The 27,017-nt window shown below is 56.2% G+C and overlaps 2 protein-coding genes across 8 annotated transcripts; both read right to left on the minus strand.

The window, feature by feature from the left end:
- Nucleotides 1-453: 453 nt before the first annotated feature.
- KCNC3 (potassium voltage-gated channel subfamily C member 3) lies at nucleotides 454-17,148 on the minus strand. 7 transcript variants are annotated; one of them, XR_004281441.1, is made up of 6 exons: nucleotides 12,212-17,148; nucleotides 6,660-7,767; nucleotides 4,961-5,152; nucleotides 4,586-4,712; nucleotides 1,734-1,793; nucleotides 658-690 (listed from the first exon to the last, which is right to left on the minus strand). XR_004281441.1 is itself a non-coding variant. In XM_032325784.1 (5 exons), the coding sequence occupies exons 1-4, from the start codon at nucleotides 13,091-13,093 to the stop codon at nucleotides 1,777-1,779; spliced, it is 2,199 nt and encodes a 732-aa protein (XP_032181675.1). In that variant the 5' UTR covers nucleotides 13,094-17,148; the 3' UTR covers nucleotides 600-690; nucleotides 1,734-1,776. The 7 variants fall into 7 exon arrangements, 6 of the variants coding, with proteins under 6 accessions (XP_032181670.1, XP_032181675.1, XP_032181676.1 ...); XM_032325784.1 differs by lacking the exon at nucleotides 4,586-4,712 and having other exon boundaries at nucleotides 600-690; XM_032325785.1 differs by lacking the exons at nucleotides 658-690; nucleotides 4,586-4,712 and adding an exon at nucleotides 1,438-1,525.
- A 177-nt stretch (nucleotides 17,149-17,325) lies between these two features.
- On the minus strand, nucleotides 17,326-26,907 carry NAPSA (napsin A aspartic peptidase). The gene is made up of 9 exons (XM_032325795.1): nucleotides 26,643-26,907; nucleotides 22,972-23,113; nucleotides 22,760-22,883; nucleotides 22,201-22,319; nucleotides 21,701-21,900; nucleotides 20,164-20,286; nucleotides 19,679-19,823; nucleotides 17,888-17,986; nucleotides 17,326-17,680 (listed from the first exon to the last, which is right to left on the minus strand). The coding sequence occupies exons 1-9, from the start codon at nucleotides 26,723-26,725 to the stop codon at nucleotides 17,441-17,443; spliced, it is 1,275 nt and encodes a 424-aa protein (XP_032181686.1). The 5' UTR covers nucleotides 26,726-26,907; the 3' UTR covers nucleotides 17,326-17,440.
- Nucleotides 26,908-27,017: the final 110 nt, after the last annotated feature.

The following is a 27,017-nucleotide window of genomic DNA, read 5'->3' on the forward strand; positions in this document are numbered from 1 at the left end:
TATATATATCACACCAATGTGATGGGTTGCCCTCCTGGGGTGAAGAGTAGGAGGCCAGGAAACCCTCCTGTGGTTTAAACTCCCTTTGAGATCCCTGCCCCCTTCCCAGAATGTCCCTTCCCTCAGTCCTTTGGCATGCAGCCCCTGGTGGCTTATTGCTGAGGTGGGGTGGGGTGGGGGGGGTGTCCAGATTGAGGGAGGCATGCAGAGTAGGGGAGAGGTGCCCCAAAATGTAATTGGCATAATTTGGACGTATTTACAGGAGTTTATGGGAGCGGGATGTCCTATGGCTCATGGAGACCTGAGAAGGCTTTATTGGGGGGGAGGGTAGAGAGTTGGGGGGGCTGGACTTTGGCTCCTCCCCCTCCATCCTGGGGGCCCAGGTGGGGGTGAGGGGTCCGGGGGTGTCTGCTGGCGTCGTCGTCTCAGTTGCATATTATTAATGACTTTTTGATTTAAAAAAAAAAAAACCCTTTCCCCCACCCCCCACCCCCAGCTCCTTTGACCTTCTTCCCTGTCACCCCCGAGTCCCCCCACAGGGGGGAGGGGAGCGCTAGAGGATGGAGGGCAGGGTTGGGGGAGCGCGGCGGGCGGCCCTGGGAGAGCCCGGGGGAGTGGCAAGGGGCGCGAGGCGCAGGGACACCCCACTCAGGCCCGCGATGCTGCTCAGGCTGCGGGATTTCTCGTAACCTGGGGGGAGGGGAGGGGTCGGAAACACGGGAGGAAGCATGGAGATGGGGGTGCAGGGGAAGGGTTCAACAGACAGAGAGACCCCGAGACAGGGAAGCAGGGGAGAAACGACCAGGAGGGAAGGGAGATGGAGAAAGAAAGAGAACAGAGAGCCGGAGACAGAAAAAGTCAAGAGAAAGAAAAAGGTGAAGCAGAGGGTCAGGGATAGAGACAGACAGTGAGGGAGACAGAGGGGATGGGAGGCAGAGACAGACACCAAGACATAACAAGACAGATGGCAGAGGCAAAGATGGACAGAGGCGGACCAAGGAGATGGAGAGAGAGAGAGGTGAACAAATTGGACAGTCAGTCAGCATCAAGGAGAAAGGTTCAGACATGGGGAGGGGGGAGAGACTCAGGGTTAGGAGGCAGGGTGACGCCCACCGAGCCTCCCTCACCCCAACCCCACCGCAGCCCGCCCCCCACCTCCCCTCCCCCTCCCCCATTGGCCCCCTTATCTGAGGCAAAAAGGTGGGGGGCAGCAAGGCAGATGGTGGGCAGCCGGGCATGGGGAGGGAGCTTGGTGGAATGCATGTAGGGGAGCAGCCGGTGGGAGGGCTTGGGTGGGGGCTGACCTAGTGGTGGGGAAAGGGGGAAAGGCAGGTGATGGGGCTGTGGGAGGTGGAAAGGAGCAAAAGCGGGCAGTGCCTGGGCGGGGGGGGGGGGGGGGGGGGGGGGGGGGGGGGGTGGTGCTGGAGAGCAGTCTGAGTATCTTTAAAGGGTCATGAAGTCTTGAGGTGGAAACCTTCTGATGGGAAGGTTCTCACAGTGTCTTGAGAGCCAAAGGGATCTAAGACTGGGGGAGTATGTGTGTGGTTTCTTGAAAGCTTGGGAAGATCTGAGTTCTGCCAGTGTCTGGGGAAAGTTTCAGTACTTCTCTGGGCCATGCCAAGAGGTCTGTCTGGATGAGGGCATCTTGACCAGAGGGGAAGGGGCCTGGGGGGCCGGGGTTGGAAGCCCAGTATCTTGGGGACACCCCCTCCCAGCCATTCCCAATTGCTAACCTGGGGGGAAGGGGCAGGGGGGGACCGAGGGTCTCGCGAGGTCTCAGGCGGTGACAAGAGCTGGGGACAGAAATACACAGAGTCACGGCGGGGGGAGGGTGGTCAGGGGGAACCCCCCAACACAGCCTCACTGTTGGGGGGACGGAGAAAGGCCTCTTCCTCCTCTCTGGTGTTTTCCGGGGGAGGGGAGCAGTGAAATGGGGGCGGCCAGAGACATCAAATATGGAAGGAGCTTCCAGGGTGGCTGGGGAGGAGGGGGTGGGTGGGGAGGAGGACCAGGGGAGGAGGGGGTGGGTGGGGAAGAGGACCAAGGGAGGGAGGCTGGGGGAGGGTTAGGGAAGAAAAGGTAACAGGTGTCAGGAGTTGGACTCAGGAGGTTGGTGTGAGAAGAGAAGGAAAGGGTCATGGGGTGGGCAAGGGGTGGGCCAGGGGGAAGGGTCTTGGGAGGAGTGGGGGAGACAGTAGTGGACACCCAGGGAGGGAAGAGAGGAAGGGAGGAGCCTGGAAGTGCAGGACTGGGAAGGGACCCAGGACGGTGGGGGGGGGGGGGGCGGGGAGCAATCGCTCAGTCAGCCCCATCAGCTCCAGCCACTATTTGAGTTCAATGAATGGATTTTGGCATCAGAGGCAAGAGCAGCAGAGACCTCCACCCGCCCGCCCCACTCCACCCTCCCTCCCATTCCCAAATCCTCCCCACTCCCTGAGCCCCTCAGTTCTCTGGGGCCCATCTAGATCCTTGGGGTGGGGAACAAAGGGTGGTACTGGGTGCAAGCAGGGGGAAGGGTGAGGCGGGAGCAGGGAAGGGGGGGATAATGAGATGAAAATGGAGGATGAACTGGGGGAGACAGAGGGATGGAAAGAGAGGAGCCACAGTCCCTCCTGGACGAGGAGCCTGGAAGCCTGGATTCTCGTCCCTGTCTGCGCTGTGGCGGGGGTCGCTCAAGGCCCCCCTGAACTTCTGTGAAACAAGGAGCTTGAGACAAGGCTGTCCCTGGAGGCTCCCCAAGTCCCATGACAGCATCTTTGTAGGCTGTAAGCAGGAATTTTTTGGGCTATTATCTCTATTTCTAAAGAAGTTTCCACAGACTGTTGCGATCAAGTGCCTTCAGGCAGCTTCCCTATCACTTTGAAGATCAAATCCAGCCTCTCACCAAAACCTATCATGATCCTTCCTACCCCCCGCCCGCATACTCTGTCTGGCACACTCGTTCCCTTCGGATAGTCACTTCCGGCCACACACCCCTCCTTGCTTTTCCTTTGACAAACCAAGCTCACCCCATCTTAGTACCCCTGGACTTTTGCACTTGCTGTGCCTTCTAACCAGCTGGCCCTTTTCACTGTTCAGGTTTCGGTCTTACCTCCTCAAAAAGCCCTTTGCAGACCACCCCCCTCCCAGCCCCGTCTGAAGTGGCCAGAGTAATCACCTTGTTCGTTCATTTGATTTTCTGCTTCCCGGATCAGGGGGTGGCAAACGTTTCCTGCAAAGGGCCAATTCCTAAATATTTTCAGCTCTGTGGGCCACACGTTCTCCGTGGCAGCTCTTCCACTCTATTTACAAAACAGCTTGCTGGCAGACTTGGCCCCTGGGCTGAAGCGTGCCAATCTGTGCTCTAGCATGTTCGCTCTGTGATGGCGGATTCTTGCTCTGCGCGCTGCCAAATCTCCAGCGCCTGGAGCTGTGCCCTCGGTAATGAGCTGCTCCGTGAAGGAGCGGATGGAGGGATGGAGGAAGCAAGCCCCGTGCCTTAAGCTAGGGTGGCTCCGAAGACTACAGAATGTGTGTTCGCTTCCTGGCAGAAAATAAATGCCCGACTGTGTTTGCCGAAAGATTCCTCGACTACCTTGCCACTCTCTCCCCCTCATCTGCCCACCGCCAGTCCCCAACCCCCTCCCCATCCCTGACTCCCTCTACCTTGTCCCTTCCTCTCCATCCCTGTGCACAGCCCTGAGCTGGGTACAGGCAGCATCCTCCCCCTCCCCCTGGACCTTCATCCAGCCTCCTGACCTCTACTCACACACAGCCCAAGAGCCTACCTGCCCTCCCCGGGGCCCTAACCAAGGTCCTGGCCTTTCAGTCCAGCCCAGCTTTCCTGCCTGTCTACCTGCCAGTCCCCGGTCTCCTCAGCTTTGCTTGTGCTGGTCCCTCTGGTCACCACCGTCTAATGAGATCATTTCTTCGCTTGAGGTCAGGCTAACTCCAGACATCAGTTCCTTCGGGAAACCTTCCCTGTTGCCTCCCTCCTACCCTGGAGAGTTCCAGTGTTCCGCATACTGCGTGTCCCTGCGCTACCTCCACTTCCAGAGATCACCTCAAACAGGGACTTTCTAGGTCAGTGTCTGCCTCTCCCATCAAACCGGGAGCTCCCCCGGGGCAGGGGGATGGTCTTCCCTGCTGCCTCCCTCTGCCGAGCACCGGGCCAGCGATGTGCAGGTACAGACAGATACTCTGTGCATGCCTTGGTCTGTTCACAAGTCGCTGCATGAGCAACTGAGTCCCCCTCACCCTGGCTTGCACCTAGAAGTGTGCTGGGTGTGCACCCTGCTTTCTTCATTGAATTTAAAAGACACCCAGGGGGGAGGCAAGGGAAGAGATGAGGATAGGGGTGAGGCTGGAGTTCAGTCGTGATGGGCAGGGGAGGGAGGTCAGGTGGGGAGGCCCGGGTTAGTTCTGGTGGGTGAGTGAGGGGCAGGGCAAGTCCTGGGCAGGTGGGTATGGGGTCGGGGTCGTGGCTGCAGGTTAACTGGATGGAGCCGTTCAGTGAGGGGACGGGAGTCTCGGTCAGTGGGGGCCACATGTTCTCAGAGGGGTTAGTCAGGAGGGAGGTGGGGATCCAAGGTTGGGGGCTACTTACCCCGGGGGGAGGGGATTCGTCCGCTAGGGGGATATCCAGGCTGCAGCGTTGGCGTTGAGGTCGGGCAAGAAGCTTGGGGGGCCTGGCTTACGCCAGTCTGGGGGGGGCAGTGGGGGAGCACCGATGGCTGGGGGTGGGGGAAGAGGCCAGAGGGTCGGGGGGTGGGTGTGGGAGATGGAGATGGAATAAAGACAGGTGAAGGGTCAGTGGTGAGGAAATTTGGGGGTGGGAGGTGTCTGGGAGGAAGGGAATTTGGGGCCAGGGGATACGGGAAGGGAAGTCCAGCACCTCCTCCCCCCACCTCCCTTTCCCCCCTCCCCTGAGGGAGGGAGAGAAAGAGAGGGAGGGTCCCGGGGCCAGTGGAGGGCACCTCACCTTTCCGGATGGAGCCATCAGGGGAAGGGGCATAGTCGGTGAGGAGGAAGCAGGCTCGGTCCCGGCTATAGCGGCCTCGGCTCCCAGGGGTGATGGGGCTCTTGTCTTCCGGGGACATGGCGGGCTGGTCGATGGCTGGGCAGTCCTCATGGGCAAGCGCAGCTGCAGCGGGGTCCCCATTGGGGCGGGGATCTGCATGGGGTGGGGGGGGGTCAGACAGAGACAGAGAGGACAGAGTGAGGTGTGGGAACTCAAGATGGAGGGGAGATTAGCAAGGAGGGTGTTGGAGAATGTTGGGTGCCAGAAGTAGGTGATTGAGGGGCACAGTGTCTCAAGGAGGGGACAGGAAGGGTGCACAGTTGGAAGCAGGGTGTCAGGGTGTGTGCTGGTGGGTTCAGGGAGCCAGTAATTGGGGGTGGAGGGAAGGACAACAGGGAGAGGGAAGGGCAGCCAGGGGTGGGTGTGGATGGAGGGTGCTGAGTGGTAGGAAGTGGTGGTTGGGCCAGGTATTAGGTGCTGGGAAGGGCAGGACTGGGGTGGGGAGTTGGGCATTTGGAGGGTGGTTAGGAAGTTGGGTGGGTGCTGGGAAGGAGGCTGGGATAGGGTGCTGGGGGGGCAGTTGGTTGAAGTGAACTAAGTAGGACTGGGATGCAGTGTTGGGTTGGTAGGGTACCTGGGTTGGGATGGCTTTGGAGGATTGGCTGGGAGATCTAGAGGACAGAGAGGGAGTGGCTTAGGGATTGTATTGGGTGCTGGAAAGGGCACAGTGGGGAAGGGTTGGGAAGGTGACAGGGTAGGGAGGGGAGAAGTGGGGGTCCCCCAGGCTCTGACTTAAGCTATTTTTAATTGGTGTGAAACTGGGTCAGCGGCTGAGGGAGCAAGATGAGGGCCAGGCCACCCAGCTCCCTTTCTTGACCTACTTAAGTCACGGGGGGTGGGGGCCACCAGCTCCGGACTGCCCCCAATCATCGCCTCAGAGCCACAGACTCTCTGGGGGGGAGGGGTGGGCAACACCCAGTCAACTCTCTTCTAGCTCATCTCCTTTGCTTCCCCTCTTTATCTCAGCAGCCTCTGTCTCTCAGACCCCTCTTGGGCTGCTCTCGCTCTTGGCACAGCCCAAGCCAGGCCCTAGGTCCCGAGTCACCATCATGTGGCCGGTCCACCCTCTGGGCCTATCTTCTTGGCCTCTATCTTCTGGGTTTTTAAGCCTTGTCTCCTCTCTTGGCCTCACTGTTATTAGAACCTGAACTCTCTGTCACTGACCCTATCCCCACCCCTCCCTCCATCTGTCCTCACTCTCCTGCTCAGTGACAATTGCCTGATTTCTGACTGTTGCTTTTAGACTCTTTTCTCAGGGTCATCACTGGAAGACTCTGAGGTTGCAACTGTCCTTTGGCCAGGTCTCCGGCAAGCCAGTGATTCCCACATTAGACCCACTCTGCGCGGGTGTCTGAGTCCCCCTGGCCAGAGGCTCATTACTCTGCCTCCCAGGTCCCCCGGAATGTCTGTCTCTCCCCAAGCTGTCTCCTTGACACAGAATTTGTTTCTGTGCCTTTTCACTGACCTCAGCAATAGCCATTCCCCTTTCCCTCTCTCCTCTGTCGTGAAGCTCCCATCTCTTTTAACCTCAGCAGTGACCTCCTGCCTGCTAAGAACCTCTCTACCTCCCCACGGCCCCGCCCCCATGCACCCTTCTCACCTGCCCGGTTGATCTCAATGACTTCCTCCTGAGCCAGAGGGCAAGGCTCCCCAGGAGCTGGCAGAGGAGGCAGCCCCATGATCCCGAGCCCACCCGCTCCCCCCCTGAGCAGCCCGGGGTGCGTGTGGGGGCCCGGTGGGTAGGCCCCAGCCACAGTCACCCCCACGGAAGGTGGGGTGATGGGGGGCGGGGGGCTGATGCCGCCGCTGCCGTGGTGGGCGTGGTGCGGGGGCGGTGGGGGAGGGTCGGGCTTGCAGTAGTTGGGAGAGCCGGGCTGCGGGGGTCGGGGGATGTGTTTGTTCTTCTTCTTGGGCAGCTTCTGCTTGGCCATGGCCAGCGAGTAGTACATGCCAAAGTTGTTGACGATGACGGGCACGGGCATGGCGATGGTGAGCACCCCGGCCAGGGCACATAGGGCCCCGACCAGCATCCCCGACCACGTCTTGGGGTACATGTCTCCGTAGCCCAGGGTCGTCATGGTGACCACGGCCCACCAGAAGCCAATGGGGATGTTCTTGAAGTAGGTGTGGTTGGAGCCCAAGATGTCATCGGGGTCCGCGCCGATGCGCTCGGCGTAGTAGATCATGGTGGCGAAGATGAGCACGCCCAGCGCCAGGAAGATGATGAGCAGCAGGAACTCGTTGGTGCTGGCGCGGAGCGTGTGGCCCAGCACGCGCAGCCCCACAAAATGGCGCGTGAGCTTGAAGATGCGAAGGATGCGCACGAAGCGGACGACCCGCAGGAAGCCCAGCACGTCCTTGGCGGCCTTGGAGCTGAGGCCCGACAGGCCCACCTCGAGATAGAAGGGCAAGATGGCCACGCAGTCGATGATGTTGAGGCTGCTCTTGAGAAATTCCACCTTGTCCGGGCAGAAGGTGACACGCATAAGGAACTCGAAGGTGAACCAGACCACGCACACTCCCTCCACATAGGTCAGGAAGGGCTCCGTCTCCACCTCCACATTGGTGATGTTCTCTGGTGGAGCCCCGGGGATCGGGGAGGCCTGGGTCACCGTCTTGTTGCTGATATGGATGAAGCCTTCATGGGTCTCCAGGCAGAAGGTGGTTATGGAGATGAGGATGAAGAAGAGGGAGGCGAAGGCCACATACTGTGAGGCAGGGCAGGAGAGAGAGGGCAAAAGATGACCCAGTCATCTGGTCCACCAGCCAAGTCCACAGCGGCCCCTTTTCCCAGCCCCAGACTCCAGGGAAATTCAGAAACCCCATACCTCCATCACAGCCCGCACCCTGCTGTCCCCTCTAACACCTGAAAAAGGGGAGGAAAAGGATCGGAGGCAGCTCCCCCCAGCTTGGGATAGGAGCTGACTCCAGCAGTGCAAACAGATGGGCAACTGTTTTCATGGAAGCAGCAATTTCTGGTCCTTTGCTCTATGTCCAGACCACATTCCCACACTCTGTGTCCTATCTCAGGACTTCCCAGCAGGCTCCAAGGATGCTGGGGGGAGGGATAGGGGTGTGGTGTGGGGGGAGACCAAGATCACTCACCCTCTGTGTATCAGAGGCTTTGGAGCTCAGCTTGGAGCCAAGGGAAGGGGAAGGGGGGAAGGTGGGTGGGGAGACAGAGTACCCGACAGTTAAGAAAGCCTGGATTTGAATCCAGCCTTTCCTGTGCCTAACTTGGGCAAAAAGTTTAAGCTTTCTACACCTCAGGTTTTTTGTTGTTGTTACCAGATTATTATGAGGATTATGTTAGATGAATATACAGAAGTCCTGGCTCCAGAAAGAGTGCTTGGCCCAGCATCTGGAACTCAGTAATCCAGACTGCGCTCCTGTTAGGGTACGTGGGCATCCATTAGTTGGAGACCTTCAGAGAGCCTTCAGAGAGGCCTTCAGAGAGCAGCCAGGGCTTAAGGACTCTGGTCCCAATGACCAGCTCCAGAGAAGGGAGAAAGCTCGGTGTCACCCTCAACTAGAGAGGACAGCAAAGGGCTGGAACCACAGAGGGGTGTTAGGGCCATAAATAGGAAAGGAAGTGAAGAGTCAAGTCTGCAGAAATAGAAAAGGAGAACAGCAAGGAGGGTTGGGGTTTCAGGCTGTGGAGAGGAAAGGAGGGTCAGGGGCCCAAGCATCAGGGGAGATGATGGAGCCAGGGCCATAGAGGTGAGGAGGCTTTAGCCAAAAGTGCAGAAAAGGGGTGGGGCGCACATGGGTTATTTCAAGATGGAGAGAACCAGAGTCCTGAATGCAATGGTGTAGATTTTGAAGAAAACCTTGAGGAGCAGAGGGGGTGCGGTCAATATCTTAGAGAAGGAAGGGGACAGAGCTGGCCCCTGGAGATGACAGTGGGTTTTATCAAATATGCAGAGAAGAGAAGAGTGGGATTAGTGCCTTGCAGGGAGAAGGAGATGGGTGTTAAGGCAAAGGGGGGCTTTAGTCAGTTGGGTAGAGGAGGAGGGAGGACCTGGGCAGCTTGAGTTTTAATCAGGGATGCAGAGAAAAGCGGGGGGGCCCAGGCTCCGACTGCAGACAGCACTAGACCTTGGGGTGGGCTGGGGGCCTGCACACCCCTTCAGCCACTCCCCTTCCTCCACAGAGCTGGGGGGCGGGGTCTGGACTTGGGAAGGCTCAACTTTAATCTGAAGTGCAGAGCAGAGAGGTGGGACAGAGTCTGCCGCACATACAGTCCTGGACCTTGGGGTGGGCTGGGGTCAGCGCTGGCCCTCTCTGCCCCGCCCCCCTCTTCGTTTCTCCGCAGTGGTTTAAGAGGCCAGAGGCCGCTGCACAGCGCATGCCCCGCGCTCCCCCGCCCGCTCCGAGCCGGGTGCGCGGCGCAGGCTGCGGCACCGCAGTGGGGGCGGGCCGGCCGGGCCGGAAGGCGGAGCGCGCGGCGGCCAGCACCGTGGCCAGCTCCCCCGCCGCAGTGCGCAGCCGCCGCAGCTGAGAGCGGTCTTAACCCCCTCCGGGCCGGAGCAAAGCAAGCAGGGCGCAGCCGCAGTGCCGCTGCTTCGCTTCGGGTGGCCGCCGGCCAGGAGTTTAACTCCTTCCCTCCCAGGGCAAGGAAAGAAAGGTGGGCACCCGCCTCAGAGCGCGGCTGTAGCGGCTGTAGAGTCTGGACTGCGTTGGGGCTGGTTTAATCCCTTGCCCCCAGGTGGTTCAAAAGCAGAAGGGGCAGGAGGGCAAGGAGTCTCTATAAGAAGGAAAAGAAAAATTACGGGGAGGGGAGGGAGGATGAAGTAGGGCTGTACTCTCCACGTTGCACTGGCCTCTGCTCCCAGCTCTGTCTGTCAAGCTCTCTCACTTGTAGGCTGGAAAGTACCTGGCAAGCCGACACTCAAAAACCGTTTGTGTAGTAAGTGAGTGACAACCCTCACTCCCCCATAACTGTCCCGGACCCCTAGGTCTCACCTCAGCACCCTTCAATGGAGTCACGAGAGAAGGGCGCCCCAGCCATAGGGGAGGAGGCCACTCAGAGGCCTGAGGGGCATTTAGGGCTAAGGCCCTTCCGAACCTCCTCCTCCCTACCTCCCCCCACCCAGCCCCAAATCTCGCCAACTCAGCGCTTCCTGGGACCAAACTTTATGCAGTGCCTCTGGGCTACACCCCCCCCCCCTTCGCTCCCTCCCCTGGCGCGAATGCGGCACTGCGGCTCCACGTCCTTCCCGGCCCAGGACACGGCAGGGTAGGGGGAGGGGCGGACAGGTTCCTCCGGGTGTTTGGGTCCCCCGGAGGCTAGGAGAGGGCCCGGGAGTTGTACCTCTTTCCCCTCCTTTCTGATCCCCCCCACTTTGAACTGTCCCCCTCTCTTCCAACAAAGGGAGGAAGTTAGTAGGAGGAAGAGGTTCAAGGGAGAACAAAGGGGGAGGGTAGCTATTTAGCCTAGGAAGTTAGAGACCTTTGAAGGAAGTTTTGGGGGGGAAGATGAAGGGAGCTTTGGGATAAATTTGGCATTTCAAGGGAGTTAAGATTAGAGTGTGAACTCTCTGGTTCACTTTTGGGGTAGGGGAGCAGAGAGGCCCAGTCCTGGGGTTTGGCTGATGGAGAGGTGGGGAGCTTGGGAAAGGGGGAATGCGCAGAGCTGGGGTAGGGACCAGTGGAAAGATACCAAGGCAGAGTAGAAAGAACTGGGAGCTATTTTGAGAGGAAGTTTTGGGACAGATAACTGGGGGTGGGGGAGGGAGTCCCAAAGATTGAGGTTCAGTAAAGTAGGAGAAAAGTCAGTTGATTGACTTGGAAAAGGACTGGGAGGCTCTGGATGGGGGATCCTAGAGATAAAGAGTGGGAAGGGAGAAGAAGCTGGGAGAATCTGTGGATGAAGAAGGCATATGGGAGCTTCTGGAGAGGAAAGACGTATTATGGGGGCTCAAGACTCTTCTGAAGACACTGAGGAGGAGTGTGAAAGGCTTGGGGGAAGTCTGGAGCTTTATAGGGAAAGTCCTTGGGATGGGAGTTGGCGTGGAGGATGCAGGAAGATATGTGAACACAGACACAGAGGGGACTGGATAGGGTCCCAGGAGGAAAGGCTCCTCAAGACTCTGTGTTGCCACAGGGGAGAGGGGGAAAGTGTGCTAGCCAGAGCAAGTGGTTTGGGGGCTCACAGGGATCCAGGAGGTTCTGAGATTGAGGCAGAGTATTCTAAGACTTTGAGAGCACAAGTGGGGTTCAAAAATAGCCAGAAGACTCAAACTTGAAGAGAGAGGAAGTGTAGGGAGAGGGGCATAGGGAGAAAGAATCAGGGAGAACCCCAGGGACTGAGGGTTGGAGAGGAGCTTCAGAGGAGAGGCAGCTTGCAGGGAAAGGTAGGGGCAGTGTTCACAGAGTCTGGGACACTGAAGGTTAAGAAGAGAGGTCTTCTGGGGGCACCTGGGTGGCTCAATGGTTTGTGCCTCTGCCTTAGACTCAGGTTAAGATCTCAGGGTTCTGGGATCAAGCCCCGCATTGGGCTCTCTGCTCAGCAGGGAGCCTGCTTCCCCCTCTGTCTCTGCCTGCTGCTCTGCCTACTTGTGATCTCTCTTTCTCTGTCAAATAAATAAATAAATAAAATCTTCAAAGAAGAAGAAGAAGAAGAAGTCTTCTGAGGGTCTGGGGATGGTCCAAGAAACTGAGGGCTGCAGAGGGGTTCTCTAGCGGTCTGAGGGGATGACCCAGAGAGGTGAAAAGGATTTACAGGGGCTCAGAAGACTCGGGGCTGGAGAAAGTTCTTCTGAGGGTCTCACAGGAGTCCAAGAAAGGAGGTAGTGAGGTTGTTCAGAGAAGCCCAGGAGATTCACAGACGGGGCAGAAGTTTCTAAGCGTGTTGGGGAGCCTAGGGAAGCCGGGTGGGGTTTGGAGGGATCTGGGGTATTCTGAAGGTTGAGGAAGCGTCTTCCGAGGATCTGGGAATGGCAGGGAGAGGGGGTGTGTTCACAAAAGTACGGGAAACTCGGGGTTGGACAAAGAGGCTTCTCTAGAAGAACCTGGGAGGCCCAGAGACCAGGAAGGCCAGAAGGGGTTGGGACCCGCCGCCGGATTCTGGGGGTTAGGATGGGGGCACTCCTAAGGGGCTGGGATCTACAGGAAGGGGGGGAGGGATGGGGGCTCTGAGAGCACGCTCACCCTGGCGGCCCGCGACGAGTAGGGGTCCTCGAAGAGCGCCCACACGCGGGGCTGCCAGCGGCGCCACCACGTGCCGCCTGCGCCGCCCGCGCCCCCTGGCGGCCCCCCGGCGCCGCCGCCCGCGTCCTGGAAGCAGAGGCGCTTGAGCTCGCCGCCCGCGCCGTCCAAGCCGCCGCCGCCCGCACCCGCCTCGTCGTCCAGGCCCGCGTCGTGGGCGGCGGCGTTGGCGGTGTTGGCTGCGCCCGCTGGGTCCGGAGCCTCAAAGGAGTCGAGCGCCTCTTCGGCGTCGCGGTGCTGCCGGTAGGTCATCCAGCAGCAGGCCTCCACGTCGGTCTCGTCGATGCCCCAGAAGCCGAGCTCCTCCTCGAAAAGCGGCCCGCACACGTCGGCCGGACAGTGCAGCTTGCCTGTGCGGTAGTAGTTGAGCACGTAGGCGAAGACTCCCGGGTGCCGGTCAAAGAAGAACTCGTCAGCGCCGGGATCGTAGTCGAAGCGCGCCGCCGCCTCGGGCTCCGTCAGGCCGGCCAGCCGCGTCCCCGGCAGGGTGCGCAGCGTCGAGCGGTACGTCTCATGGCGCACGCCGCCCACGTTGATCACGATCTTGCCGCTGTCGCCACCGCCGCCGCCGTGCCGCCCCATGGCCGCCGCCGGCAGCCCGGGGCATGGCTCGGCGCGCCGGCCCCCGGGCCCGCGAGGTGCCGGGGGGCCCGCCGAGGACGCGGCGGGGCCGGGCTGTGCAGACTGCTGCTGCTGCAGCGGCGGCGGTGACGGCGGCGGAGGAAGTGGCGGCGGGGACTCGGGCGGCTGCAGCGGTGGTGCCGGCTGCTGCTTGCTGGCCCCCTGGCGCCCGCGGAAGGACGAGACGCAGACTGAGCTCAGCATTGGACGGGGGGCGGGGCGAGAGGGGCGGGGAGTAGGGGGCGGGGCCTCAGGGGGAGAGGCAGACAGGATTGGGTGGAGGAGAAGACGAGGGAAGGGGGCGGGGCCGAGGTAGGGGAGGTACAGAACTGATTGGCCTGGGGGAGGTGGGGCGGGGCTCAGTCAGGGAGAAGGTCGAAGACTCCGCACAGCCTAGCTGGACGGGGCGGGGCTGCAGGTGAAGCACACCGATTGGATCTTTCTGAGAGAAGGGGCGGGCGGAGCTAGGCGTTAGGGGGCGGGACCGACAACTAAAGCTGAGGGGCTGGACTGCGCAAGGAAAACAGAGGAGGTGGGACCAGATATGAGATCTGAGTGAACTGAGAAAAGGAGCGGGTGCAGCAGAGGAAGGGGACACGTCCAAACTATTTAAAGACTTCTGACTGGCATGGGGGAGACGGTCCTGACTGGACAGAGAGCTGGCAAGCAGGACCCGGTGGGGAAGGGCGGATGGAGACAGTCGGCTTGGGCCCCTAACTTCGCTTTGTCGCCACAGGGCGGATCTTAAGGAGAGGCAGGGCCCTGAGAAAGTTAGGAGCAGTCCTAATTGGCCTGGGAGAGTGAGGGGGCGAGACTGAACGAGGGGCGGGAACTGAAAATGTAGAGTAGAGTACTTTGGCGAGACTGGCACTAGGCTGGAATAGGGACTGAGACCCAGTGAGGAGGAGCGCACGTAAGCGAGGCCTGGAAACCTGAGAGCGTCTGGCTAGGACTAAGAAAGGGGGCAAAGTAAGGAAGAGGAGGGACCGGAGCTGCAAACTTGTCCTGGTTAGACAGTGCTGGGCCGGGAAAATGAGAGTCAGGACGGATGGAACGGATCTGAGGAAGGTGGGCGGGGTCTACGAATGGTAGAAAACCTCTTGAAGGGCGCTGTGGGAAGGCGGGAGTATGGTTCTAAGAGGCTTGTAAGGAACCAGGCTAGGCGGGGTGGGGCTGGGTTGAGAGTAGAGAACGGATAATGGGTACACTATGGGAAAGGTGAGATCTGCAGGGTACAAAGATACTGGGCTGGTATCCAGGGTGGGACCTGGAATGGGGAGTCTTGGGGCTCAGAAACTGGGAGAGAATCGTAAGAGTCAGTGGGGCTTTTAGAGGGCGATACAAGAACTTCCAACTGCTGATGAAAAAGGGACCAAGTCTACACAACAGCGAACTGCAGACTGGAGACCAAAGGATGAATGAGGACTGGTGACGAGGGAGCCTTAAGGGCGGCGGAGGGGAAAAACCTAAGCGCTAGGAAGGCTAGGAAATAAGCAGGACCAATGAAAAAAATGGGGCGGGGCTAGGTGTCCGGGAGTCCCGGCGGGAGGGGAGAGAGGGAGGTTTGGGGCGGGGCTAGATGAAGGGCGTGTCCGGCCCCGCCCCCTTAGCTGGCCAGACGCCGAGTAGCAGGGCGCAGGCGCTGGGGCGGGGCCAGCGGCTGCTGCCCGAGCTGCGGCGGGAGGAGGCGGTGCCTGCGGGAGCGAAGGGGGTGGGTCAGGGGCTGCGGGCTTCCTCCCGCGGCACTATCCCTGGCCCGCCGCCTCCCTCCGCAGGTGCGGCGGCTGGTTCGTATCGCTTACCCACCCACCCCCCGCTCCCGTTTCTGTGTCTCTCGATGTCTTTCTCTCCCCTTTCTCTGAGTATTTGTCCCTTCGTCTCTGCCCTCACCACTCTGAGACTCTGGCCCCTCTTACAAGTCTCTACCCTCCCTCTGGGTCTCTGTCCCATGGTTCTCTGAAGGTGTCCCTCTCGTCTGAGTCTTTGCCCCCATCCTCTCCCCCAGTTGTGTCTCTTTCCCCCCTACCCCCAGTCTCTTTCTCCTGGTTTCTGTACCTTTTTCTCAAGGATTTGCCTCTATCTCTGGGCCTCTGTCCCCTCCCTGTCTCTATGCGTCCTCTTTGTGTCTCTGACCTCCACTACCCCCTCCCCGCCCCTCCTCGCCAATCTGCCCCTTCTCTGGGTCGCAGTCCCCCTTGTTCTAGGACCCTGTCTCCCACTCTCTGGGTCTCTGTTCCCTCCAGCCCTCTGTCTTCTTTGTGTCTCTGTCCTCCACTCCCCTCTCCCAATCTCTACGCCCCACCCCCTTCTCTGCCCATTCATCTTGCCTTTCTGTCCCCCTTGCTCTTGTTCTCTTACAGTATCTTTTTCCTCTCCTCCACCACTTTCCCTCCCTTGTAAGTGCCTTTTCTCTTTCTGCCCTTTCTTTTTCTCTGTGCCCCTATTTGGGTCTCTATCCTCGCTCCCTGTGTCTCTTTTGCCCCCTTCTGAGTCTCTGTCCCCACTTCTTTGGGACTTTGTCCTGCTGTCATTTGGTCTCTGACCCCTCCCCCATCACACCCTCTAACCCCCATCCTGGCCAGGACTCGAGGCTGCGTCACTGCGGAGAGAGTTGCAGAAGTGGGGCCCGTCCTGCAGACCAGGGAGGTAGCTTCCCTCACCCCCCAGACCCTGGGCTCCCCCGCTGCGCCCGATTCAGTATCCTTAATCCAGTATCCGTGAGCAGTCCTAAAGCCCCCGATGGGACCCAGAAAGGCAGAGAAGAGACATCGGAGCCTCCTACTCCTCTCTGCCCAGAATTCTGGTGTATCCCCAGGCAGAAGCAGTGAGTCTTGAGGTGAGGGACTGGACTTAGGCTGAGGCTTGGGTTGGGTAAGGTTTCTGAGCAAGTCGGGTGTGAGGGTGGTGACTGGAGGAGGAGTTGGGTAGGCCTTAGGGGTGGGAGTAGGGGCTAGAATAAGGACCTAAATCAGCCATGCTCCTTTATATCCTCTCCCCTCCCCCCAACTCTACTTTTCTCTTCTGCTTTTGACAGCAGCCAGGCACGGGATCAAGTTACCAAACCAGCGATTTTTGCGGAGGTCAGAAGGTGTGGAGAAGGTGCGAAGGAGAGGGAGGAGGCTGAAACAGGGGTGAGACTCCAGATTAAAGACCATAGGAGCAGGAAGGAGGCCCCAGGGCAAGGAGTAACAGGATAGTCCAGACTCCATCAGGCCCTGGGAAAACTGAATGCCATCACTCCCTCATGGCCCTCCCCAGACCCCACTAGGTTATGTGGGGGGATTTGTGAGCCTGGATTCTGTATCCGTGGGGTAGGCTTCTGGAGGCATAATGTAGGCTCCAGCTATGGGACGCCCAACCTTGCAGACAGACCAGAGGGAAGTGGACTCTATTTTTTGGCCATAGACACTAGTAGGGTGTAGGCCAATATCTGTCCTCCCCTTCAGACCTTTCTCTTTTCTCCTCCTTCCCAACCTATCCTTTCCCTGAAATTCCTGAAAGCTCCAAACTCCCACCTCCGTCATCCTCGGCGCCCTCTCTTAACTTACCCTCCCCCATTCTCCAAGGCCCTGGAATTGGGAAAGGGTATCCCGCTTCCCAATTTCTAGGACCCCAGGATCGTTCCCCCGCCTCCATTCCTATCAGTTCTAGGAAACGGGGTCTCCCGAACACCAAAGCTGAAAATACGGAGACTCTGCCTAGGAACTTGGGTTCCCCAGACCCTCCAAAAACCTTGGCCCCCAAACCTCGTTATTAAGGAAGAATCTCTCCGCTGTAATTTTTGAGTCTTCATCTCCCGGGTATCCCGCCTCCCAAACTGGGATCTGGGCCGTCTTACCGCCCCCAGTACCCGAGCCTTCTCTCCCTCCCCCGTACTCACCCCAAGTCGAGGCGGTGCGGGGATGGGGGAATCCGGGGCTGGCGTTGGGGGAGGGGTGACCCAGCCCCGGCAGCTCAGGGCAGCAAGAGGCTGCGGAGGGGGGGCAATGACATCATCGCCGGAGGAGGGACAGCATAGCTCTCCCCAGCCCGGGGGCTTCAAGCCCCGCCTTTATGGCGGACCCAGGGGTGTCTCAGATCCCAGAGGAGAGAAGAGGAACAGAAGATGAAGTCTGCGGGAATCGTATCTCCACTCCTTAAAACAAGGGTTGGAAAGCCCTTTACGATTCAGCCACCACCCCCAACTGCCACCTGTCGCTGCCGTCGCGACCTGTCGCCTCCCACGCATGTTGTGGCTGCGCCCGCCCCCGGCAAAAGAACACAGCCTGGAATACAAGGTCCATGATGCTCCGCGGTGCCGGACGCCTTTGTCTACGGAGGGCATAGGCGAAGGGCTTCATGGGATTCGTAGTACAAGGCTCCCGCACTGGTGTGAGCCCTTTTTTCCTTTCTTCCTCAACTCCAGAGAGCTGAACACTAATTTTTCTCTCCAAAAATCGTGCGCTTAAAAAAATTTTTTTAAAGGGGGGGAACCCAGGTAGGGTCAATGTAAATAACGGGTTTTTACTGAGTAGCTAGTTATGCTTCGGCTACCACTCGGTGCGCGTGCGCCTAGCCAGCGCGCCAACCGGTGCCCTGCGCCCACGCGGGCCCGCCCCCTTGTGGTCCTGCTTCCCGAGAGCGAGCGCGAGCCAGCCCCACCCGGGCACCGCCTGTTAGGTTCCCGCGATCGAAGACCGCTACATAGGTCCGCAAGAAGACATCGCCAAGAATCCAGAGGGGCCCTGCAGGCGGAGGCATGTCCAGGGCCTGGAAGCCAGACAAGCAGAGGCGAACACCACCCCGAGCAATCTGCAGGACGACAAGAGAGGCCACTGGGTGTGTCACGCGCACCTAACCCTCCTCTTCCCGGGGAGCCAGAGCCTTGCCCCGCCCACAATCCCGGGCACCAGAAGCGTTTCTGTGACCCCCTCCTCAGTCCTGGTGATGTCTCACTCCCAGCTCCATCCTCTCAAATCCCATCTTACTGCATCACTCTGACTTGTTACGACCACCTACCTGGATGACATAGTCCTGGGCTGTAAGGTTAAACCAAACCCCACCAAGGAGGAAGGAGACTGGAGGAAGTGTTGGAATTTTCGAGCACTGGATGAGGTACTGAAGGAAAAGAGGAACAAGAGGAGTTGAAGGATTCCTGCTCTGCTTAAAGTAGATACTCAGAGCCTTGTGTGGTCAAGATCTACTGCCTTCTCTATCCTTACCGGCTCTGCCCACCACACACATACATAATCATTGCCACTTCCTTTAGGCTCCCTTTTGATCAAACCTTTTCCTCCATCTACTTGTAGATCAAAAAATGCTGACCCCGTGAGGCACACAGAGCCCACAGGTGTATTGCAATTGCCTAACAGTTTCCAAAATGTTTTAAAAATTATTTACCAACTGTACACCACAGTGGTACAGATTGTATCCTTGGAGTCCAGTGCTGTGCAAACTTAGACAAGTCACTTAGCCTCTCTGTGCCTCAGTTTCCAATTTGAAGGTGTTAGTTGATAGTAATACTTAAGAGATATTTTGTGAGAAATAAATGAGTTAGTTTGGAAGAATGCCTGACATACTAAGAGTGTTATTATTCATGAACCAGGAGGTTTCAAATAATGTTTTCAGCTTTCTCCAACAAACCAGATCTGGCTTTCCCTGTACAGAAATACTTAGCTGGAACTGAGTGGCCGAGAGCTGCCCTTTCTAGACTGATGGGGTACCTGCTCTCCCATCCCACCACCCCCAAGTCCTTAAGAATACAAAGCTAGGCTGTAAATATTGTAAATGTTTACATTTGGAAATGACTGTAATGTAAATGACTACCAGGAAGTCTATTTTCCGTAAAAACCAATAGTAATTACCTTGTTAGGAAGGTAAGGAATGGTGAGAAGCTAATTTTGAGTGTATATCTCTCTTGAGAGAGATGACAGCATCAGAGCATTGTTCCGAGTACCTTAAGTGGGTTAATTTATTCAATTCCACAACATACCTAAGAGGTATTAGTGACCCTACTTTAGAGGTTAGGAAACCAAGACCAAGGAACACTAAGTGACTTGTCCAAGACAGCATAGTTCTTACGTGGCAGAGCTGAATCCCAACCCCAGGCAAGCCACACTGAACCACTATGATCTTCCTGGTTCACTTGGCTCATTACGAGCCCACATCCTGGATATTTGACTCGGAGCCCCACAAACTGAGTTTTCTCTACCCTCTCAGTAATGCCAAAGAAAACAGGTATAGAGTCACAGAAATCCTGACCTGGAAGGAACCCCCCCTGCCCCCCGGGAGCTACAGGGCTTCTTGACATAGAAGTGAGAGAGCAGCTTTGATGTGGCACCGTGCCCCCCACCAGGCCTGAAACTCTCTTGGCACAGCTTCTGTGAGCCTCCACTCTCCCATGCCTCGGGCTGCTCCTGCCCTGTCTCCACTTCTTTGTGTGGTGTTCCCCAAGGCTGCTTCTGGGATCTCTTCTCTCTCCCAGAAAGGGCTCCCCTCTTCTGTGGCTGATTACTGTCCGGGGGCTAATGCCCCCTGACTCTTCTTGCGCTTCCTTTACACCTCCCCCAGACCCCGCCAGGCTCCTTAGGCTTCCCACTCCCATTCAGTCCTGAATAAACCCCCATCACCATCTCCTCCTGTCCAGAGTGACTCGGCAGAGGCCTAGGTGGGGTCCTTACTCCCTCCCACTAGCCCCAGCCTGTCGCTCGTGATGCCCAGTGCCTTTTATCCTGCGATACCTCTTAACCATTTATTCCCACCCTTGGGCATTGTTTTCCATCAAATCCCTACCAGACACTGGGTCCTCACCTCCCCCAACAGCAGGGAGACTCCTCCAATGGCGGCATGCAGGGCCTGGATCTCCTCAGTGGGTCCTGTGATGAGGGATGTGCCTGTGTCCAGGATGGCAGCACAGCCCTGAGCACAAAGAGTCAGCCCTGTGCCCACGTTCACACTGTGAGGGGGCAAGGAGTAGACATTGGAGCCAGTGCCCTAAAAGTCCAGGCCCTCTGCCCTTCCTCCCTAGCCCAGCCTGTCCTCCCTCAGACCCAGGAATCCTGGCCCCCCCCCAGCCCCTCCTCCCTCAGACCCAGGAACCCTGGCCCCTAGCCCCTCCTCCCTCAGACCCGGGAATCCTGGCCCCTAGCCCCTCCTCCCTCAGACCCGGGAATCCTGGCCCCAGCTCTCTCCTCCCTTAGACCCAGGAGTCCAGGCCTCCAAGCTCCATTCTCCCAGGACACTGGAGATGAGGCTCTAGCCCATTCCTCCCAGACCTAGAAGGCCAGGTCCCTCACCGCTCCATGTGGATCTGCCAGTAGGCAGGGATCGTGACTGGCAAGAAAGTGAGGGGTGGGATATAGTGAGCTGGATCTGAGCCACCCAGTACCAGCTCTCCTCCATCCGCTGCCTTAGGATCCCTGTAGAGGCAAAGTACTGGCAATGTCATGGGTGTTTCCCTTGCTAGCCCCAGGAGGGGCCAAGGAAGGGAATTCCTGCCAAGGGAAGGTCTCCAGGTTCTAGGTGGGAGTCGGGTACAGGCAGGGCCTAGATGTTGCGACTGGGAGGCAAAGCAAGAAGTGAAGAGAGAGAGGACTGCTCTTGAGGAAGGTCAGGATTGTAGGGTCCTGAGGGCTTTCTGAAGTGAGGATGGGACTTCTTGATTTGGCTGTGGGAGATGGAATTTTTGGGGTGGAATTTAAGTGGAGCATTGGGGTTTGTGAATTGGCTTTGGCAGGCGTGACTTGGGTAGAAGTGGGGTGGCTTCCTGGGTGCATGGCGAGAGCTTCTGAATTGTAGGTCTCATAGTTCAGAGGTGGTAAACTTCCTATTTGGCTGAGAGTGGGGGGAGGAAGGGCAGTGATTCCTGGAGGTGCAGGAGGAGAGATCTACACAGTGGGTTGACTGAGTGGGGTGGACATCAGGGTAACTGAAAGTGCACAGGATTTTATGCCTATGGCGTATGGGCCTCCAGAGGGAAGGTGGGGACTTTCTGGATGGTGGGTGGAGATTTCTGAACATAAGGTCAAGCTTCCTAAAAGGTACCTGGGGGCGCCTGGGTGGCTCAGTGGGTTAAGCCGCTGCCTTCGGCTCAGGTCATGATCTCAGGGTCCTGGGATCGAGTCCCACATCGGGCTCTCTGCTCAGCAGGGAGCCTGCTTCCTCCTCTCTCTCTCTGCCTGCCTCTCTTCCTACCTGTGATCTCTCTCTCTGTCAAATAAATAAATAAATAATCTTTAAAAAAAAAAAAAAGGTGCCTGGGACTTCTTAGATTAAAATGGGTAACTTAGGGGAACCTGGGTGGCTCAGTGGGTTAAGCCTCTGTCTTCGGCTCAGGTCATGATCTCAGGGTCCTGGGATCGAGCCCTGCATCAGGCTCTCTACTCAGCAGGAAGCCTGCTTCCCCTTCTCTCTCTGCCTACTGCTCTGCCTACTTGTGATCTCTCGCTCTCCCAAATAAATAAATAAATAAATAAATAATAAAAATCTTTTTAAAAAATAAAATGGGTAACTTCTGACTTCTGGAGTGCATTCTCAAATAGCATTTGGGTTTTCTGTATGGTGAAGAGGGGATTCCTAAGTTGAGTAGGTAGAGCATGGAGTTTCCTGGTTTGAGTTTGGAACGTGGAGCATTTAAAATGATGGTGAGTGTCTTTCATGGGTCTTAAGGTTGCTTGGTCAGTGGAACTTTTGAACAGGTATTACTTATATTGATTGGGTCGGTGACTTGGTGAGCGCAGGATGAGACTTCCTTTAGTGGGTAAGGGACTTGCTAAAAACAGAACCCACTTCCTGGGACTAGGACTCATAGGAAGGTAGACCCTTCCCCATTACCTGTTGAGGTAGAAGGAGAAGATGGGTTTATCCAGTAGCCCCTCGTCCACCAGTGTATCCAGCGGGGGCCGAACTCCTCCCACGGCCAGAATGGGGAAACCGAGGCCCAGTACCCCATCGAAGTGGGCAAACGTGAAGACCAGGCTGGGCTCCCACAGAGCCTCTCCAAAAATCACTGATGCACCCTTAATTCCTCCAATCTAGGGACAGATGCAAATGAAGCAAGTTCTGAATCCCACATTTGGAGACATTTGAAAACAACTTCAACTGCCTAGGAAGCTTTGCTTCTCCACTTAAGAAGCCCACCCCTTTAACCAGGAAGCCCCACCCCTGCTTGAGAAACCCTGCCCCTTTTACCCAAGAAGCCCCGCCCCTCACTCCAGAAGCCTCATGCATTTGCCCAGGAAGCCCCGCCTCCTAAGGCACCTCCCTAAGCCAGATCATCTTAGACATTGGGGTTCTCCCAGGCTCAAGTCCTCCTGGGGTCAAGGGTCACGCACAGTCAGCTTGTCCTCACTCAGGATGCCATCTAGCTTCCCAGTTCCATACTGAATGGCAAACTTGGTCCCATTGGGTTGGAAGGAGCTGGAGGCTTTGGAGTTGAAGCGGTGGTGGAACCCTAGGTCAGAAGATCAGGGAGGTGTCACTGGGGAAAGGGAATATCCTCAGTGCCTCCTGCCTCTGTGCCCTTGTCACCCCTGAATGCATGTCAGAAGAGAACAGTGCCTCAGAAATCCTTGGGAAGCCAAGAACCAGGCCTCCCTTCTCTCATCACCTCTGTTCAGCCTTATCATCCCCCATGAAATCTCACAGCAGCGGGGCACCTGGGTGGCTCAGTGGGGTAAAACCTCTGCCTTTGGCTCAGTTCATGATCCCAGGGTCCTGGGATTGAGTCCCACATTGAGCTCTCTGCTTAGCAGGGAGCCTGCTTCCCCACCCCCCCACCCCCCCGCCACCCCGCTCCTGCCTGCTTCTCTGCCTACTTAGGATCTCGGATCTCTCTTTGTCAAATAAATAAATAAAATAAAATTTAAAAAGAAAGAAAGAAAGAAATCTCACAGCAGGGCAGACTCAAGAAGTGGCATCTTATGGATGGGACCCAGAGGTTGGAGGAGCCAGTGTCAAAGACGACAGAGAAGTTTTGTGGGGGTGTCCCCAGTCCAATTTCCCCATAATACTGGGCCTGATGGCAAAACAGGAGAAAGGGGGAATGAACAGCTTGGCTTCCTAAGTGGGGAGGAGGGCAGGGACTCTCTGGGGCCGTGACTCACATTCAGATAATTAGAGAGAGGTACAAAGACAGGCTTGTCCCCAGGGGATGGGGCCTCCAAACTGGGGGGCACTGCTGGCTTCCCCCATCCCCTCAGTGGGTTCAGGGTCCCACGTCCAGGGTAGACTCGGCGGAGAGGGATCCTGTTGGGGAGAACACTGACAGTTAGGAAACTACTCTTCCTGGAGACCCTCTATGACAGAATGTTCCAAATAGGATATAATGATAAAGCAAATGTCTCTATGGCCCTACAATAACTGTCATTACCAGAAACCCTACAATAACAACCTTCCAGGAAACCCAACGAAACACATATCAAACCATGATGACAAATTTCCCCAAAGACTTTACAAGAGCAAGCCATCCCAAACAGAGTTTCCCCCCAGAATCTTTCAATAAGAGACATTCCAGGGGCGCCTGGGTGGCTCAGTGGGTTAAAGCCTCTGTCTTCGGCTCGGGTCATGATCTCAGGGTCCTGGGATCAAGCCCCGCATCGGGCTCTCTACTCAGCAGGAAGCCTGCTTCCCCCTCTCTCTGCCTGCCTCTCTGCCGACTTGTGATCTCTGTCTGTCAAATACATAAATAAAATCTTTAAAAAAAAAAAATAAGAGACATTCCAAATAACATAAAATAAACCATCCTCAGGAAGTTGACATTCACAAAGGTTTCCAAAAACCCTAAACATAAAACTAGTCTTTGCAGGGCACCTGGGTGGCTCAGTGGGTTAAAACCTCTGCCTTCGGCTCAGGTCATAATCCCAGGGTCCTGGGATGGAGCCCCAAATCGGGCTCTTTGCTCAGCAGGGAGCCTGCTTCCCCCTCTCTCACCGCCTGCCTCTCTGCCTACTTGAGATCCTTGTCTGTCAAATAAATAAATAAAGTCTAAAAAAAAAAAAAAAACTAGCCTTTGCAGAAACCGTTCCTTGCATGCTTCTCATCATGATGTTAGAGACAATTTTCCTTATTGCTGGGGGGAGAGGACAAGCACCAAATCCCAATTTCATTATTTATATTAAACTATGTTCCAGATAATCAAAGAGTTAAGGTGAAATGTAATTTTTTAAAAGATTATTTTCTTATTTACTTGAGAGAGAGTGAGCAAGAGAGAAAGAGTGAGAACAAGTCGGGGAGGAGCAAGGGGAGAGGGAGAAGCAGACCCCTCGTTGAACAGAGAGCCCGATGCAGGGCTTGATCCCAGGACTCCAGGATCTTGACCTGAGCCGAAGGCAGATGCCTAACTGACTGAGCCACCCAGGCACCCCCATTAAATGTAATATTTAAGAGCACTAGAATGAAGTAAAATGTTTAAATGACTCTGGCATTTCAAAGCATGATAACAAGATCAGAAATTATTGGGGAGAATGTTGATGAATGGGACTCTAAAATTTTAAAACTTTGTACTCCCTTTTCCCAACACACAAAGCTATTAAAAAAGTTGTGTTTTTTTTTAATCTAGGGGAAATAATTACAGGTTATATGCCAAAGAGTTAGTACCTTTAATATGCAAATAATTTTTACAAACAAATAAGAGTAAGATAAACAACCCAGCATTGGGGAGACAATTCGCCATGGTTCTCTCACATTTCCAAAGAGGGACTTTGTCAAGGATTTCCTTTAGTGAATAGCTTTGGGAGAAAGACAGTGTCTCCCTCTGGGGCAAAGAGCAAGCAGGTTTATGATATACCATAAAAGGTTCAGTTTCCCTAAACTTTGGGTTCCTTTCCTGTAATATACCTTACTGCATGTGCAGGTCCCAGCCAGCCCTCTTCATCTCACCACACGGTAACTGGGGCTCAGAGAACTAGCAACCTGGCTACTACTGTTGCCAAGAGTAATAACCTGTCCTTGTCTCTGACCTGGGAGTTTTGTGTTTTCTATGAGCACCCATGAAATGAAACTAACTTCACAGTTCTTGATATCCGGTAGGAAAATAGGCAAAGGACATAAACAGGCAAAAGAAGTACAAACAAATAACATCCTTTTATGTTAGATGTTCAACCCCAGTAGTCGTCAAAGGAATACAAATGACAGGAGTCAGAAACCTTTTCTGACCCTACAGACTGGCAAAGAACAACGATACTGTTGGCTAGGGGATTGTGAATTGATGTGGATTGATACAAACTTTCTGGAGGATGATTCGTCAAGTATGTATCATAGGGCTTAAATTTGCACCCATTTTAGCCCAACTTAATTTCGGTTCAATGAGTTTCATCTATAGGAGATCACTGGACAAGTACACTAAGAGGTGTTTATGAGGATGTATCTAATTTTGAAAACTGGAGACCAACTAGCTAGGCCTTGGCTCTGCATGGAACATGCATAGAATGGAATCCATTCAAGCACTAAAAAGGAGAAAGTAGGGGCACCCAGGGTGGCTCAGCTCATGATCCCAGAGTTGGGATCACGTCCTGCATTGGGGCTCCTTGCTCAGTGGGGACCCTGCTTCTCCCTCTGCCTCTTTCCCTGCTTGTAGGCTCTCCCTCTCCCTACCCACCCCCCATCAAACAAACAAACAAACAAATGTTTATGTGGTCAAATTAAAAAAAAAAAGGAGAAAGTAGCCCTCAATGCCAGTGGTTGTCAAATTTAGCAGGACGAACCACCTAGAGCAGGAGTGAAGGGCAAAGATTTTGTAAAAACTTAACCCGCCATTGGTGTCTGTTGCAACCACTCACCTCTGTGAGTATAGCATGGAAACAGTCCTGGCCAACATGACTGGGTTTTGTCAAACTCCATAGCAGGATGAATTTGGCCCTTGAACTAAGTGTTTGCCAACCCCTGACTGAGAGGTGAAATTCAGAGCTTGTCCCTTCTGATTCACTAGGTCCAAGATGGAGCCTGAGAATTTGCATTTCTACCAAGTTCCTGGGTCATGCAGATGCTGTTGGTCTTGAAATGATTCTGAGAATCACTATCCTTTGCGCTGGCTTGGGAAATGGCCATGAGCTTTTTGGTTCAAAAAGCAGGTTAGCAAACATCCTGTGCAGTAATATTTTTATCCTGTTCTTAGTCACTCCTTGGAGCCCTGCTCCCTCCCTCACATCTTTGCCCCCCATGACTCAATCTTTGAGAGACTCAAGAATGTCAAGTGGGGAAAATGTTTCCTGGAAGAGGACCCCCAAATCAAGAATTCTAGGGGATGGGAGAAGAGAGGAGAAGAAGTGAGAGATTGGGGTGTGTGGCACCAGAGGCCAGGGAAAGGAGCAGGTCACTGGGATCCCCAAAACTGGACTTCTTGAGACCTAAACAGTTTGGAAGATGTGAGTCTAGGGGAGTCACAGCTCTGAGTCTCCAAGATCTTGTTGGGTTGGGGTATGGGGAGTCGCACGTCTGGAGACCCCAGTACAAGATCATCAGAGCTCAGGGTGGGATCTGTGGGGTCCTCCCAAAACTTGTCTGGAGACAGGAAGGACAGAGGAGTCCCCCAGTGCAGGGTCTCAGGGTTGGAGGAACTTAGACTGAAAGGGCTGCCCTCTTAGGACCTAACAGGGTGGAACCCTCCCACCCCCTGCCGGGTGAGAGCCCCGTTTGGAGATCTGTGAACCCAAGAGATAGGAATCATAAGTCTTGGGGTGCTAGGCTTGGGAGTCACTGAACTGAGGGGCCCCAGACTTAAAGGGCAAGAGGGGGAGGAGCCGTCCCCGGTTTGGGGTGGTGATGGGGTCCCCGGTACCGGATCAGCGAGGCCCGGGCGGGCTCCACAGTCAGCGGCGGCGGCGGCAGCAGCAGGAGCAGCAGCAGCGGTAGCGGGGACATCTCTAGGGACCGGGTGGAGACCCATGCATTTTCTTCCCCCAGAGTCTCCACCCTGTGCCCCGCCCACCTCCGGGGTTCGGAAGTGACCCGGGCCTGAAGGCTCTCTGGGAATGGGGGGGGGGGGGGACTGCGGACGCGGGTCGGGAAGCTGCTGGTGTTTTTGGAGGGATGTGTGGAGTATTCTGTGGGGTCGCCAGAGAGGGTCAGCTTGTGTCGCCGGCGCGCCTCACCCCCAACTTCGGGGGTGGGGAGGGGCGGTCTCCTGCAGGGGGCCTCCCCCACCCCCACTCAA

The sequence above is a fragment of the Mustela erminea genome, chromosome 19, assembly GCF_009829155.1.
Source record: "Mustela erminea isolate mMusErm1 chromosome 19, mMusErm1.Pri, whole genome shotgun sequence".
NCBI lineage: Eukaryota > Metazoa > Chordata > Mammalia > Carnivora > Mustelidae > Mustela > Mustela erminea.